Source organism: Muntiacus reevesi, chromosome 2 (genome assembly GCF_963930625.1).
Source record: "Muntiacus reevesi chromosome 2, mMunRee1.1, whole genome shotgun sequence".
NCBI lineage: Eukaryota > Metazoa > Chordata > Mammalia > Artiodactyla > Cervidae > Muntiacus > Muntiacus reevesi.
Window position 1 is genome coordinate 128,321,033 of NC_089250.1, and position 13,806 is coordinate 128,334,838.

A 13,806-nucleotide genomic window follows, 5' to 3' on the forward strand; every position below is an offset into this window, starting at 1 on the left:
TATATTAGCCACAGGGAATTCTTGCCTTCAGCATGATCCATTATGGTTGGAATTTATTGCAAGCCAAGTTCTATCCATGCTACTAGCAGTTGCATAGGGACCTAAAGTTGTTAACGACAAGAGTTCCAGGTGACCTGATTATATCTAATTTATGGGCACTTAGCAGAACTAAGTGGGGGCTCAGCACACTACATTGGATTCTCTACTTGCAAAGATTTTGACCTTTCTGATATGGATTGGTTTTATAGGTCTCTTCTGCAATGTTTATAAGATAAATAACTTCAGAACATAAATTGTCACCTGATTGTCTTCTAGAGGTGTGTCAGAGAGGCTAATAGTACAACTATTTATTCTGTTATTTACTTTACAATTGAAGTAGAGAGGATTTTTTTTAAAAGTCTATTAAGATAAATAGTATAAAACCAATACTCCACTGTAAAGATGGAGATCATCTAATTCAAATTCTTTCCAGAAAATTTCTCAGAACTAGTCTTTTAAGTTATGTTTTAGCCTCAAGCATGCTGATTTTCAGTGATGTGGCTTGACTTTTTGGATAGTTCATTCTTTTCTGTCCCACTTTGGATTATTAGAAAATCTCTGCTTACATTGGAAACATATGCTTTGTAATACTTTTAATTTATTATTCTTATTTCTGCCCACTGACACTACAATGAATAAACTAATTGATCTTTTCATAACAACCATTCAGATGTCTGACTAATCTTGTGATCTTTAGTTTAGACATTTCGAATTTTATCACACATTCTCAGTGTAACTAACTTCACATCTGATTTGTCCTAAAAATGGTACTTATTGTAATCCACCTATTTCTTCATCTATTAATGCATATGAAGTAATTTGTATTATTATTCAGCATTGTATTATTTAGTGTTGGCATGTAAACTCTTCTTTTACTCATCCAAATTTTATAATTATAGTTTCATATTAATGTTTGTAGATATTTATTATTATATTTGGGTAATTAAGTTTTTTTCCTAATACAAATAAGGTGATTTCAATTAATTATTATAAACATTTAGGGTTTTGAAACTTATTATTGACTCATTAAAATGATTTTGAACCTTGTTTTGTATCATTAAATGTGTTATGTATCCTTCTGGGCTTGTGGTATTCATGGTATTCACAGATTTTTATACACATGACTTTAATACCTTTTTATATGTTAGTGATTTAAAGTGATTTGAAGGGACTTCCCTGGTGGTCAGAGGTTAGACTCTGCACTTCCAGTGCAGGGGGCGTGTATTCCGTCTCTGGTTGGGAAATTCACATCCCATATGATGTATGGTACAGCCAAAAATCTTTCTAAACAGTGAATTAGAGAAGACATTAGGTTAGAACCCAGGGCTGTGTGGCACTTCACACAGCTAAGACCTTCCTACATATGATAATGATGCTTCTAGTTACTCTTTCTAGATGTAATGATTCAACCAAGTACAGTACAATTCAATTGCCTTTCTCTTTATTGGCCATAATAAAATCCTAATATTAAACAATGTTTTTTTTCAGGTTAGATATAGTTTCTACAATGTTCTTCTCATTAGAAATGTGACACTTTTAATGAACCAATTCTAGCTTCTGGTAATTATTGCTATATCTTTCTGTGCATACATGCTAAGTTGATTCAGTCAGTCCAGCTCTTGTGATCCTATGGACTGTAGCCCGCCAGGCTCCTCTCTCCATTGTTCTCTTGGCAAGAATACTGGAATGGGTTGCCATGCCTTTTTCCAGGGCATCTTCCCGACCCAGGGATCAAACTTGCATCTCTAAGTCTCCTGCATTGGCAGTTGGTTCTTGACCACTAGTGCCACCTAGGAAGCCTGCTATATCTTCAGATTGGTTTTAACCCAAATATTTAATATTTTGTTTTATAATCCAGGATGATCTGTTTGTGTTTTATAGATTTTTTTTTCATTTTTGGAAATTTAGCATTTTATAAGTAAAGCCTGATTTGCATTTTATGTGTTACTATAGTCCTAGCACAGGATAAGTTCATATAAGACTTATTGATATAATTATTATGACAGTTCTGTCATATCAGCGTTTATTGTTATCCTCATTTTTAGAGATGAACAGACTGAGCCCAGAGAGACTTTGCATCTAGATCATATATCCGTAGGTTATGGGACCACGACTACAAGCAAAGTGGTACAGCTCTGATGGTACTCAGCCACGTGTTCTAGGCACAGTGCTAGTTACTGTGTGGAGAGATTAAGTCATGACCAAAATAGCATCCCCAGCTTTATGAAACTTCCAATACAGTAAAGGGAGGCAAAATGCAATGAATATATAAAATGTATAATATGCCATGTGGTGCATGAAAAAAACAGTAAAAACAGTAAATAAATAGAGGGGAAGTTGAAAGGAAAGAGCAGATTGGAGGCATGGCATTCTAAACAAGGTGGTCAGAATAGATCACACTGATAAAATTATATGCAAAGATAATTTTATAAACTCAAAGAAGATTTGAAAAATTACAAAGAAATATTTTGTGTCAATACTTTGTGTATCTAGAGTCAGAGATGCAGGTGTGTATCATACTCCTGCAAGCCCTTTGTCATAGCACCTGAGTAATAAGTGCCTTCTTGATGAAAATTCTCTCTTTGTACAACTGTATCATAAAATAATTAGGCAAATTAGCACCTATTTATGTATGAAATGTATATTGAAATCTTGCTTAAAATGACAAAAAATAACAACAGTAAACATATCATTATAAGTTTTTACTTAAACCAAGTGAGCTATAGATTTATATAATGGAGTACATAGTGCAGATTCATAGTAGTATACATCAAACTGCTGTAGTAAATCTATATTTACAAACATGAACCTGGGGTGATAATCTCATATGTGTGTGTGTGTATAAGACATATTATTTTTGGAGAGAAGAAAAGATTAGCAAAATAAACTTTAAATGTATAGATTTAATAAATTTGGGTTATGAATAGATTCTCTTCTGGTTATCTTATATTTTGGTTTATATAAGATATGAACATTTAATATTTTAGAAAAATATAAATAAATACAAATGTTATACAATCTCTCTACCCTATGTATATTATCATTTCTACATTACTTTTATAAATTAGACGCTTATGTCATTGCTTCTTTGACTTTTTTAAAGGCCAAAATTTGTGGCATCCCAGCAAATCTTGGCCATTACTTTTGTGATTGTGTTCATTGGTAGTCCTCTAATTGTGAACAGAATGCTACCTGAGATTCTATTTTTTAAAAATTGAGCATTGAAGTAATCACGATTGTCTTCTCATCCATAAAGTAGTACAAAATGGATCAATTTTTATAGATTACTATAATTTAAAAGTAAATAAGTATAGAAGGTTTTATTAAATAAGTACTTTGACAATAATGAGGGACTTCAGTTTCAATTGTTTGTTTTTTTTTAAAGATGCAATTTCTGTGTTGCAGCCTCCAATGAATATACACTCTATTGTGGTGCAAGTTCAGTGCATCAACAAAAAAGTGGGCACTGTTATCTACCATGAAGTCCGAATTGTGGTGAGAGACAGAAATGACAACTCACCCACATTCAAGCATGAAAGCTACTATGCCACAGTAAATGAGGTCAGTTTCTCTCTGCCTTTCTCTGTTTCCTTTTTATCGATATATGTAACTGACTGCATATTATAAATATTTTGAAATCATCCCTCTGTAATAATAAAATAATAAACTGTTTAGAAATACCAAGAAAACCTTTCAAAAGTAGTACTTTAGAAGAGTAAGGTCTGAGTGACTTCTAATACGATTTCAGGAATTCACTTTGCTACAGAAAAAAATAATTATTTATAATAATGACCAAAATATTGATATTTGTATCATCTTGGACAATTTAATGTCTGAAGCTATATACATACATGGTTGCTAAGGTTTATCAGCAGCTATTCTTATTGTAAAATAAGACAGACTAATTTTTTTCTTTTGTATCTTTGAGGTGGTAGCTGTAATTAAGTATTAGAAGAAAACACATATTTAAGATTTTATTAATTTAAAGTTATTTCCTCAATTTTGAAATCAAGTTTTGGCACATTGAAAATAATTAAATATAAATAAAAACTAAATTATTATAAAAATGCTCATCAGATTGTCTAAAAAATATTTTAAAAGTAGTATTACTGATTTTATTGTGCTGTGCTAAGTCATCTCAGTCATGTCCGACTTTCTGTGACCCCATATATTGTAGCCCACCAGCCTCCTATGTCCTTGGGGTTCTCCAGGCAAGAATACTGGAATGGGTTGCCGTGCCCATCTCCATGGTATCTTCCCAACTCTGGGATCAGATCCACATCTCTTATGTCTCCTGCATTGGCAAGCAGGTTCTTTACCATTAGAACATGCTTTTTGTTGTTTGTTGTTTGCTTTTGTTTTCCTTTTGAGCCAAAATCCATAAGCCAAGAATCCTTTTAATCTTATTTTTTTTTAATGGTGACTATTATATTAATTTTGGGGCATTCCATTAAATTATAAAATATAAAGTATCTCTGATATCTATTATGTGTAATTTAGACACAAAAAAATGAACCGCATTTTTAATAGCCTCTACTTTAGCAAATCATATTCCTGCTATGATGTCTTTTTTTATCTTAAAAATACATATCTACTTTATAAGAGGAAATTGGTACACTTTGAGCATTAAAACAGCATTGTACCTGTAACTTCTATATTATTTTTGAAATTATTTAAAATGTGTCTTATTTACTTCAATATTCTTCTGTTCACTACAATTAAAAGAAATGATATTTCTCATAATCTGAGACTTTCTAGATTCTATTACATAAAAAAAATAAGCTTTTTAAAGTTTAACAGGCAAAGCTACTTGTCAGTCAATGCTCAACCATTTTGAGCTACCTTTTACTTAACAGATTTCTGCTAAAACAGACAAATGCTAATTAATGTAATTAACCATGTTACATAATAATTATGTAGCATTTTATTTTAGCATCTAAACTATACTTTTTGAATGAGTTTTACTTTGAGTGCTAGCTTTATTTGAATATAAACTGAAAGATAAATGATCTTAGGCAACAGACCTAATTTTAAAATCCAGTCTTGAACCATGTTTAACTGTTCTTGGATACATGTCTTTATTTTCTAAAACAAAATTTATAAAGTTCAATTTGCATTCAAAGTAGTCTATGTAATTTGACTACTTCTACCCCTACTCCAATGTTTTTCAGCACCTTGCTGATAACTAACTTTTCCAATACTATTTTAATTGTGTCATTCTCCTCTTCCAAAATTGTATGATTTCTCATTATTATCAAGATAAAGATCATCTACTCCACCAGCTGACTTTCAAGGTCTTCTATTATCTGATCTTTTGTCAATGTATTCTTAAATTCAGTTTCTCTCTGACAATACACATGCTGTTCAGATTAACTTCCTTATGTCTTACAAATATACTCATTTCTTTGGCTTTACTCACACTGTTCAATTTACTTAGAAGGGAATCCTCCATACATTGCAAGTCTCCAAGTTTTACTCATTTTTTAAAGTTTAACTCATGACCCATTTCCATTTCCTATTTCTATACTCATCCCGAGCTATACCCAGTCATTGATCTTCAGTTTCTCCAAACTCTAAATTCCTATGTCATCTGGTTAAATGCAATTAGAATGATACAATTTGTAGAAACATTAAACATTTTATCTTAAATATTATTTGGAGAGGCAAGATTTCTATGCAAAACTGCCTAATTATGTTTTTCTCTTATGTGTTTCCCAAAGTCAATTGAGTCAATCCTATCCCACTGATACTATGGTCGGATTTTCTATGGTTTGATTCTGTGGAACATGTGTAATTGATATTTTCCTTCACTGATTTTGTTTGTACTCTCTCATATCAATTTTCTTGTAAAGAATACAAAGTTTATTTAAACACCAAAGCATAATTATAAGAAAAAATGAAATTTAGCTATTTTTCTCATCCTATTTTTGAATAATTTGTAGTTTAATTGCCTTGAATGAGTTTATCTATATATCTTTATCTATGTATTTATCTCTCCATCAGGGCAAATATATTGTAATTTTATATATACCTATATATATATGTATGTGTGTATATATATATATATATATATATATATACACTGCAACTATATATATATATACTGCAACTACAGTGCTACCTGTAAAATAAAATTAAATAAAATGTATTCTACTCTGTGAAAGATTGCAAGATATTTTCCATGCTCTTTCTCCTTTCAATACAAAACATATAATTAAGGTAGTTATGACTAGAATGATCTAAATGTTTTCCTAAAAATAAATGTAAAGCCATGTGAGGTTTAAGAGACTGTTGGTGTCAAAATATTTTACACTTCATTGAAGTTCAAAAGACAGTTATAAAATCATCATCACAGATTTATAAAAGCATCTTAAAGTCCTGATTGGTCACTCTCCTTATTCACTGTGAGAAAACTGAGATCTGGAACAGCACGTGAATTGCCTACAAAGGTTTAAAATTATTTTTTTGTCAGACATAAGATATTGCAAGTATTTTTTTTTTCTCTCTGGGTAATTGGAGACTCTCAATTAATTTTGGACAATTGTATTATTTAGTAATTAGTCTGGATGGTTTGAAGAACAAGATGTACAGTCTAATTGCTGCTGATCATTCTTAAGTAATTTCTGAAGATAAATATTTTCTGGCAGTGATGTCTTTGATAACATATGCATCCCATTTCAAAACATTCCTTTTGACATAATAGAAAGTAAACAAGGACAAATCAAGGCAAACATGTTTTCTTATGCTTGTGAAGAATTAATCTCAGGGTAATAAAAAGGTTATATCTGTCCTGGTCTTTAATGATCTCTTTACAGACAGGGCAATTTTTTTAGTCAATATTAATTTGTTCTCTCTATCACCTTGGATATCACCCTAAAGGTACTTTGCATCTGTGACATGCTGTGATTTATTGCAGATAATTTGTTGGCACTTTCTGGAAGAATGTTCTCTTGCGTTTCTCTTGACAGGTAGATGGTATACAGTTAAGAAAGAAAAAAAGAGAAAGAAAAGGAGAAAGGAAGAAAGGAAGCATGCATTATGTAGTACTATAGTATTTACTGTTGAAAAAATCTGCATATAAGTGGACCCATACCATTCAAACCATATTGTTCATGGATCAACTATATATATAAAGCTTCTGAACTGGATTTCTTTAAGTGTCTAGGAACTCAGAGAAATATAGTTCAGATATAACTGAAAGGTTGGACTCAAGGAATTTGCCAGTGTTCAACTATTTTTTACCTAGAAAAATGGCAATTCATATTCTATAAATTTTAAAAAAAACTGTTTTAAGTAAAAATTCATACTGCTATATTATTGCAGTATTGATATTGTGGTCTTATACTAGTCAAAAATGCACACTTCATGTCTATTATCAGTACTATTGTCTCTTGATGGTGTTTTAAATTTATTTAGTGAACTGTTTCTGTCAATTTTTGTTTAAAGTAGTAGTCCTGATTTCTGGATTGCCACTAAATTAGCTATAAGGAGTTCTGCACAACAAGCTTAAGTTAAGAAAGGACAGAATGGAAGGACATGAAACTGAACAACACACTTTGGGTCAGATCCTGAAAGGCACCATCATGCCTATTCAGTTCTGTGATGAAAAAGAAAAAAACATGATGTGGATAGCTAATTTGTGAGAATTATTGACCATGAGTAGCAAAAATAAAATTTCCCCCCAACAAGATATCTAAACATATATTATTATGTGTAATTTAAAGATAACACATAAAATGTATAAAGAAATTGCATATTTACTCTCTTTTCTTACTTAACATTCTTCAATATGTTTCTGTAATATTGCTTTCGGATTCTTGTCACCCTATATACAGAGGTGGTACTACATGGCTGATTGAGCAGGTTTAGATTCACATAATCTCTATTATTTCCAGTCATACAAAATATAAATCCTCTGGTTTTGATTGAGGTAGACTAGGTATTTGGGACTAATTATTCTCTTGAAGATAACCAGAAGAGGCATGGAGATATTAATAACTAATAATAGAGACACATTAATAAATAAAAGGAAAATAAATCATTAAATAAATAAATATATCTACAAAAAGGCATTAAAGAACTAACAAGGAAAGATAAATAAAAATTTGAATATGTAAATAGAGAATAAAAGGAACTTTTCACAATGATGAGAGTTCAATCTGCCAGACAGTTGTAGCAATTGTGAATGCAATTTCACTTAATAACATGGCCTCAGCAATAATCAAGTGGATATTGAAACACTTAAAGGAGAAAAGAAAAATCTATTATCATAGAAATAACTTAAAACCACATTTAAAACCTGTATTAGGTAGAACATTAGTCACTCAAAGATGTCCATATCCTAATCTCAGGCAAAAGAACTTTACAGACATGGTTAAGATTATGGATGCTAATCAATAGATTATGCTGGATTATCCCCGTGGGCCTAATCTAATCACACAAGCTCTTAAAAGGAGAGAAATTTCTGTGACTGGAGTGTCAAAGGAAGAGGAAGTAGTGAAAAATATGAAACTGAAAGGAGAGTTGAGATCAAAGAGAATCAAAGAGTAAGATGAAATTAAGCCAACTTTGCTGGTTTTAATGATGAATGAAGCCCTCCAATAAAAAAGAGCTGAGAATTGAACTTATTCCCAGAGTCTCCAGAAAAGAATCCAGCCCTACCAATACTTTGATTTTAACTTGGTGAGACCTACCTTCAGCTTCTAACTTACTTGTGAAATAACAAATGAATACTAATTTAAGCTACTAAATTTACCTTAATTTATTTTGGTAGCAATAGATAATTAATGTAAAAGCACTCCCAGTAATTGACAAAATAGGTAAGGGAAAAATAGCAGTAAGAAAATAGACTTGAGCTATGAAATTAGCACCATGACCTGGTAAGTTCTGATGGAAGGAACACTATACCTAACAGCTGCAGAATTCATTCTTTCCAGTCACATGAAGCATTTGCAAGAATTTACCAAATGTTAGGCTGTAAAGGAAGTGTCAACATATTCCAAATGACTGAAATTAAGCAGAGTATGTTTTCTAATCACAATGCAATTGAGCTTACAATCAATAAAAACACAGAATTAAATTAGAAACTTCACCCTTATTCTGAAAATGACATATAAAACCCTCATTATTCCTAACTAGTATTATTGCATATGTAGAAACCCAACAGTATTTACATGTAGATTATTATAATTAATAAACGAGTTAAGCAAATTTGAAGACAAAGTCAATATTAATTTTGTTTTAATAAAACAGTAACAAACAAGAAACAAATTGTAACAAACAAGAAACAAATTTTAACAAGTCATTCCCTGATCATCGCGCCTTCAATATGAAGGTTTCAGTTATATTAGTTTACTCTAAATTAAATTAAACTTTTAATTGAAAGGAAGTACAATTCCACGTCTTGATAAAGCTACAGAGTAAACACAACCTCTATACATTGTTGGTAGAGGAGTAAATTGGAGCAATTACTTTGGAGATGTGTTTGTAGTTTCTACAAAAGATAAACAAAAAGATACCTTATGACTCAACAATTCTGCTCTTGTGGTATGTATGTTCACCAAGTAACATGTAGGAGAATATTCATTGACAATATTTCCATAATAGTCAAAACCTGGAGACAACTCAAATGTCCAACTATGTTAGAGCTGGCTTACCATTTTTAATTGCATTGATCTTGTAAAAATAAAAATTTCTCTGTGTTTCAGTTTCCTCATGTGAAAACTAGAAGTGAAAATATTAGGACACCTACCTCATGGGGTTTAATGAATACATGTAATAAATCTTAAAGTAGGAAAAAAAAAAAGCCCACAGATTTTAGTGTACAACGTGTTACGTGTATGCTGTTGTTTAGTCACGAAGTCACGTCTGACACTTTGTGACCCCCTGGACTATAGCCCAATACTGGAGTTGCCGTTTGCTTCTCCAGGGTTTTACTTGTATATTTTATAACTAATTTTAAAATACAATCTGAAAAGGGTTATCTTTATCTCACTTATTTAAACCTGATATTATATTTATGTGTGTTTATGTGTGTGTATAGCATCAGGCTTAAATAAGTGATATAAAGATTTAAAGTGTGCAGATACATGTGTGGTGGTGGTGGTTTAGTCTGTAAGCTGTGTCTGACTCTTTGTGACCCCACAGACTGTAGCCTGCCAGGCTCCTCTGTCCATGGGATTTTCCAGGCAAGAATACTAGAATGGGTTGCCATTTCCTTCTCCAGGGGAACTTCTTGATCAGGGATCAAACCTGCATCTCCTGCATTGTGGGGTGGATTCTTTACTGAGTGAGTCACCGGGGACACTCATATATGTGTGTGTGTATGCGTGTGTGTGTGTTTGTTTTGAGTTAAATTTGAGAAGAAGCTTATACATGATTAAAGTGTTTTAAGGAAGGAGTAAAAGTTTTCCAGATTATTGTGATAAATTATATAGGCTGACAAAACAGTGATAACAGAAAAGAAGCCCAGATTTTTTTTTTAACTTGGTAAATATGAGCTTTGTGAATTACAGTATATTTTACATAGCCCTAGGGGGAAGTTACATATTTATGTGACTTATAGTCCCTTTTTTCATAACTCTAGGGAGAAATTATGTTTTAATTTGTATATGACTATTACACCACTTAACATTTACCTTAGTTTTCGTGTCCCAGCAGACTTCCATGGTGGCTCAGACGGTAAAGAGTCTGCCTACAATGGGGGAGACCAGGGTTCAATCCCTGGGCTGGGAAGATCTCTTGGAGAAGGAAATGGCAACACACTCCAGTACTCTTGCCTGGAAAATCCCATGGATGGAGGAGCCTGATAGGCTACAGTCCATGGGGTTGCAAAGAGTCAGACACGACTGAGTGACTTCACTTTCTCTTTCACTTTCGTGTCCCAGCAAAGCTAAAGTTATATTGAATAATATTAATATGACTCCCCTTTAACCAAATGTCTTTATTTTCCTCAACAAGGTTTTCCTACATGCACAGGGTTATGAAGTTCAAATGTAAAGGATCCTAAGAGAATCACAATTTAATAAATTGTGTTTGGTCAAGGTCTCTAAGTTCTTAAGAACAGGAAACTTTAAAGGACACTTCATAAATCTAAATATAAAATGCTATTTATAATTTCGGAAAGTAAAGGTGAGCAGTGGAAATAATCTTGGTTTTCAGGAGCAATCGAGTTTTTTCATAACTATTGACATTACAATTATATCACAAAGTATGTCCTGGTTAACAGTTTAAATGTCTATAAGCTTTAAGTTTTGAGTAATTTTAGTATTTATTTTTCTTCTTTGAATTTTAGCTATACTCATTAGTAAGTAACTTGACACATTAAAACTTGTTCTTATCTAAGATTTGTTCACAGGTTTCTGCATAGACCTTCTTGCTAATTTAGTGGCATCGTATCTCCTGATATTGACTGGAATTAGGTCAGATTACAATGATAAAGATAGATTCATTCTAACAATTATCATTTATGAGTGCTAAGTTTTCCATGAAACATCTTGTTTAAAACTTACTTAAACCTACACACACACTCAAATTATTTGTATATTTTTTTTCATTTTGCACAATAAGATGAGAAAATACTGGGACAGAGAAGCATTTATTAATTTGCCTAAGATTTCACTGCTAATAAGTGGCAGATCTAAGTGAGAAACACAGGCAGCTTTGCTCTAAAACTGAGTGTTTGATCACTATATTGTACAAATGCATCAAGCAAAAGAATGATAGTGCTCAGAGACATAAAGAATAAAGGATAAATACAACCATTAATCTGAATAATATTATTACTAATTTATTATTTTTATTTTTGGCTGCACTGGATCTTCACCACTGTGCACAGGCTTTGTCTAGTTGCCACAAGCTAGGGCTATTCTCTAGTTGTGGTGTTTACACCTCATTGAAGTTGCTTTTCTTGTTTCAGAGCATGGGTTCCAAGGCATGCAGGCTCATAGTTGTGGCACAGGGGCTAGTTGACCTGCAGTATGTGGAATCTTCCCAGATGAGGATCGAACCTGTGTCCCCCACACTGTCAGGCAGATTATTAAATACTGGACCATCAGGGAAGTCCTAGGTAGAGTTCTAGGAGAAAGGCACAAAGCCTTTGGATTCACTATATCCTAGGCTCTGATACAGTGTGACTACTTCCTCTCTGCACAATCACAGAAAATTGATTAATTTCTAATACACTTAATTTACTCAATGGAAAAACATAGTGTTAATTTCATTTATTGATTCATTTATTGAAGATGAAAGGCTAGAGAGATGTAAAGTGAAACCAATGGTTCTAGGTATGTTCTAGGCACTCACTGAATGGTAAGAATGGCAATGGCAGGAACTTTCTAATTAAATCCAACAATCTCTGCTTTTATCCATTCATGCTTCCCACAGTTTAATTCTAAAAGTAGAATAAACTTGAATATTTTCATTATGTGATGTATTTTAGTTGGAATATTTTGTAAAATTTTATTTTTGTTTTTACCATCTGTTTGGGATAATAATTATACATCTCATATTCATTCTAATTATATTGCTAGTACTCAATATTTTTTGAACTAAGGAAAAAATAGTGTAGCAGAAAAATAAAAAATTATGAATAGGACTGAATCCCATGTAACACTGAGACTAACCAACATAGTTCTAAACTTCATTCTGTTCACTGATGGGCACTTTCTTAAGGTATATTTTTTCAACTTCACATCACCAAAGATTTTCTCTTATATTTTCTCCAAACTTTGTGAGATTAATAATCTTGAAAACCCCCTTTAATGCACCATGATGGGCACTGTAAAGTATCTTATTTGTAACATAGTAACTATAGAATATAAAATGGATTATAGGATGGTGATGTGGTGTCAGATTTGAACTGTCAAAAGAGGAATATATATATATATATATATATAGCTTTTGCATAGAGCACTTATAATTCATGATGAATTGCAAAAAGTAATGTAGTGATGAGCACATACCAACTACTTCTAGATTAGTAGACATATCATGTGAAGAGTATTTCATGGTAACTGGTAGAAATTTTACTTTAAATGCTCTTATATCTCTTTCTAACACAGCATGATTGTGCCTTTCAACAATACCCGTTAGGTTAATGAACTCACTAAATTTTTTGGAAAATGGACTCTGAAATGACTTTTTTCCCTTAAGGTTTATGTGTATGGTTAAAAACATTTTAGTGATCAAACCCATCAGCAGAAACTAAAAGCTGAACTCCAGCCAAATTAAATCATAGAAAAGAGTGGGAACCTCTCTCTCTATTTTGTTCTTTTTCTCTTTTCTCACTCTTTTTCTATCTTATATTTTGGCTAACAGTTGGTTCAAATGTATGTTATATATTTATAAGAACTACATGTAGTATAAAATTTTATCTTTAAAATATTTTTTATAATAAATGATACGTTTAAGTCTTGGACTTAGTTATAATGAAAATGATTATGGAAATGGTCTGTTTATGTTAATATTTTCTACCATTTACATAAGCAACATAAAAAATATTTAGACCTAAGTAGCATTTTAATAGAAGTAGTGAAGTTCCATATAACCCACATCCATTTTCCTCTATTCTTAATGTGTTTCATTGGTATAGTACATATTTTAACAACTAGTGAACAAACAGTGAAACATTAGTGTTAACTCAAATCCATATTTTATCTAGCTTTCCTTAATTTTACCTAATGTGTTTTTTCTTGTCCCAGGACCCCATCTATGATAACATATTACTTTCAATCATCATGAATCTTTAGTCTCTTCTACACTATATCT

General features: G+C 31.9%; 1 protein-coding gene across 14 annotated transcripts in view; it reads left to right on the top strand.

Annotated features, from left to right (window-relative positions):
* PCDH15 (protocadherin related 15) overlaps window positions 1–13,806 on the top strand; it is a 767,128-nt gene that overhangs the window by 296,383 nt on the left and 456,939 nt on the right. For all 14 annotated transcript variants that reach the window (XM_065919987.1, XM_065919986.1, XM_065919983.1 and 11 more), the window contains one exon: window positions 3,445–3,600. In XM_065919987.1, coding sequence (XP_065776059.1) covers window positions 3,445–3,600 — 156 coding nt within the window. The remainder of the gene's footprint in view (window positions 1–3,444; window positions 3,601–13,806) is intronic.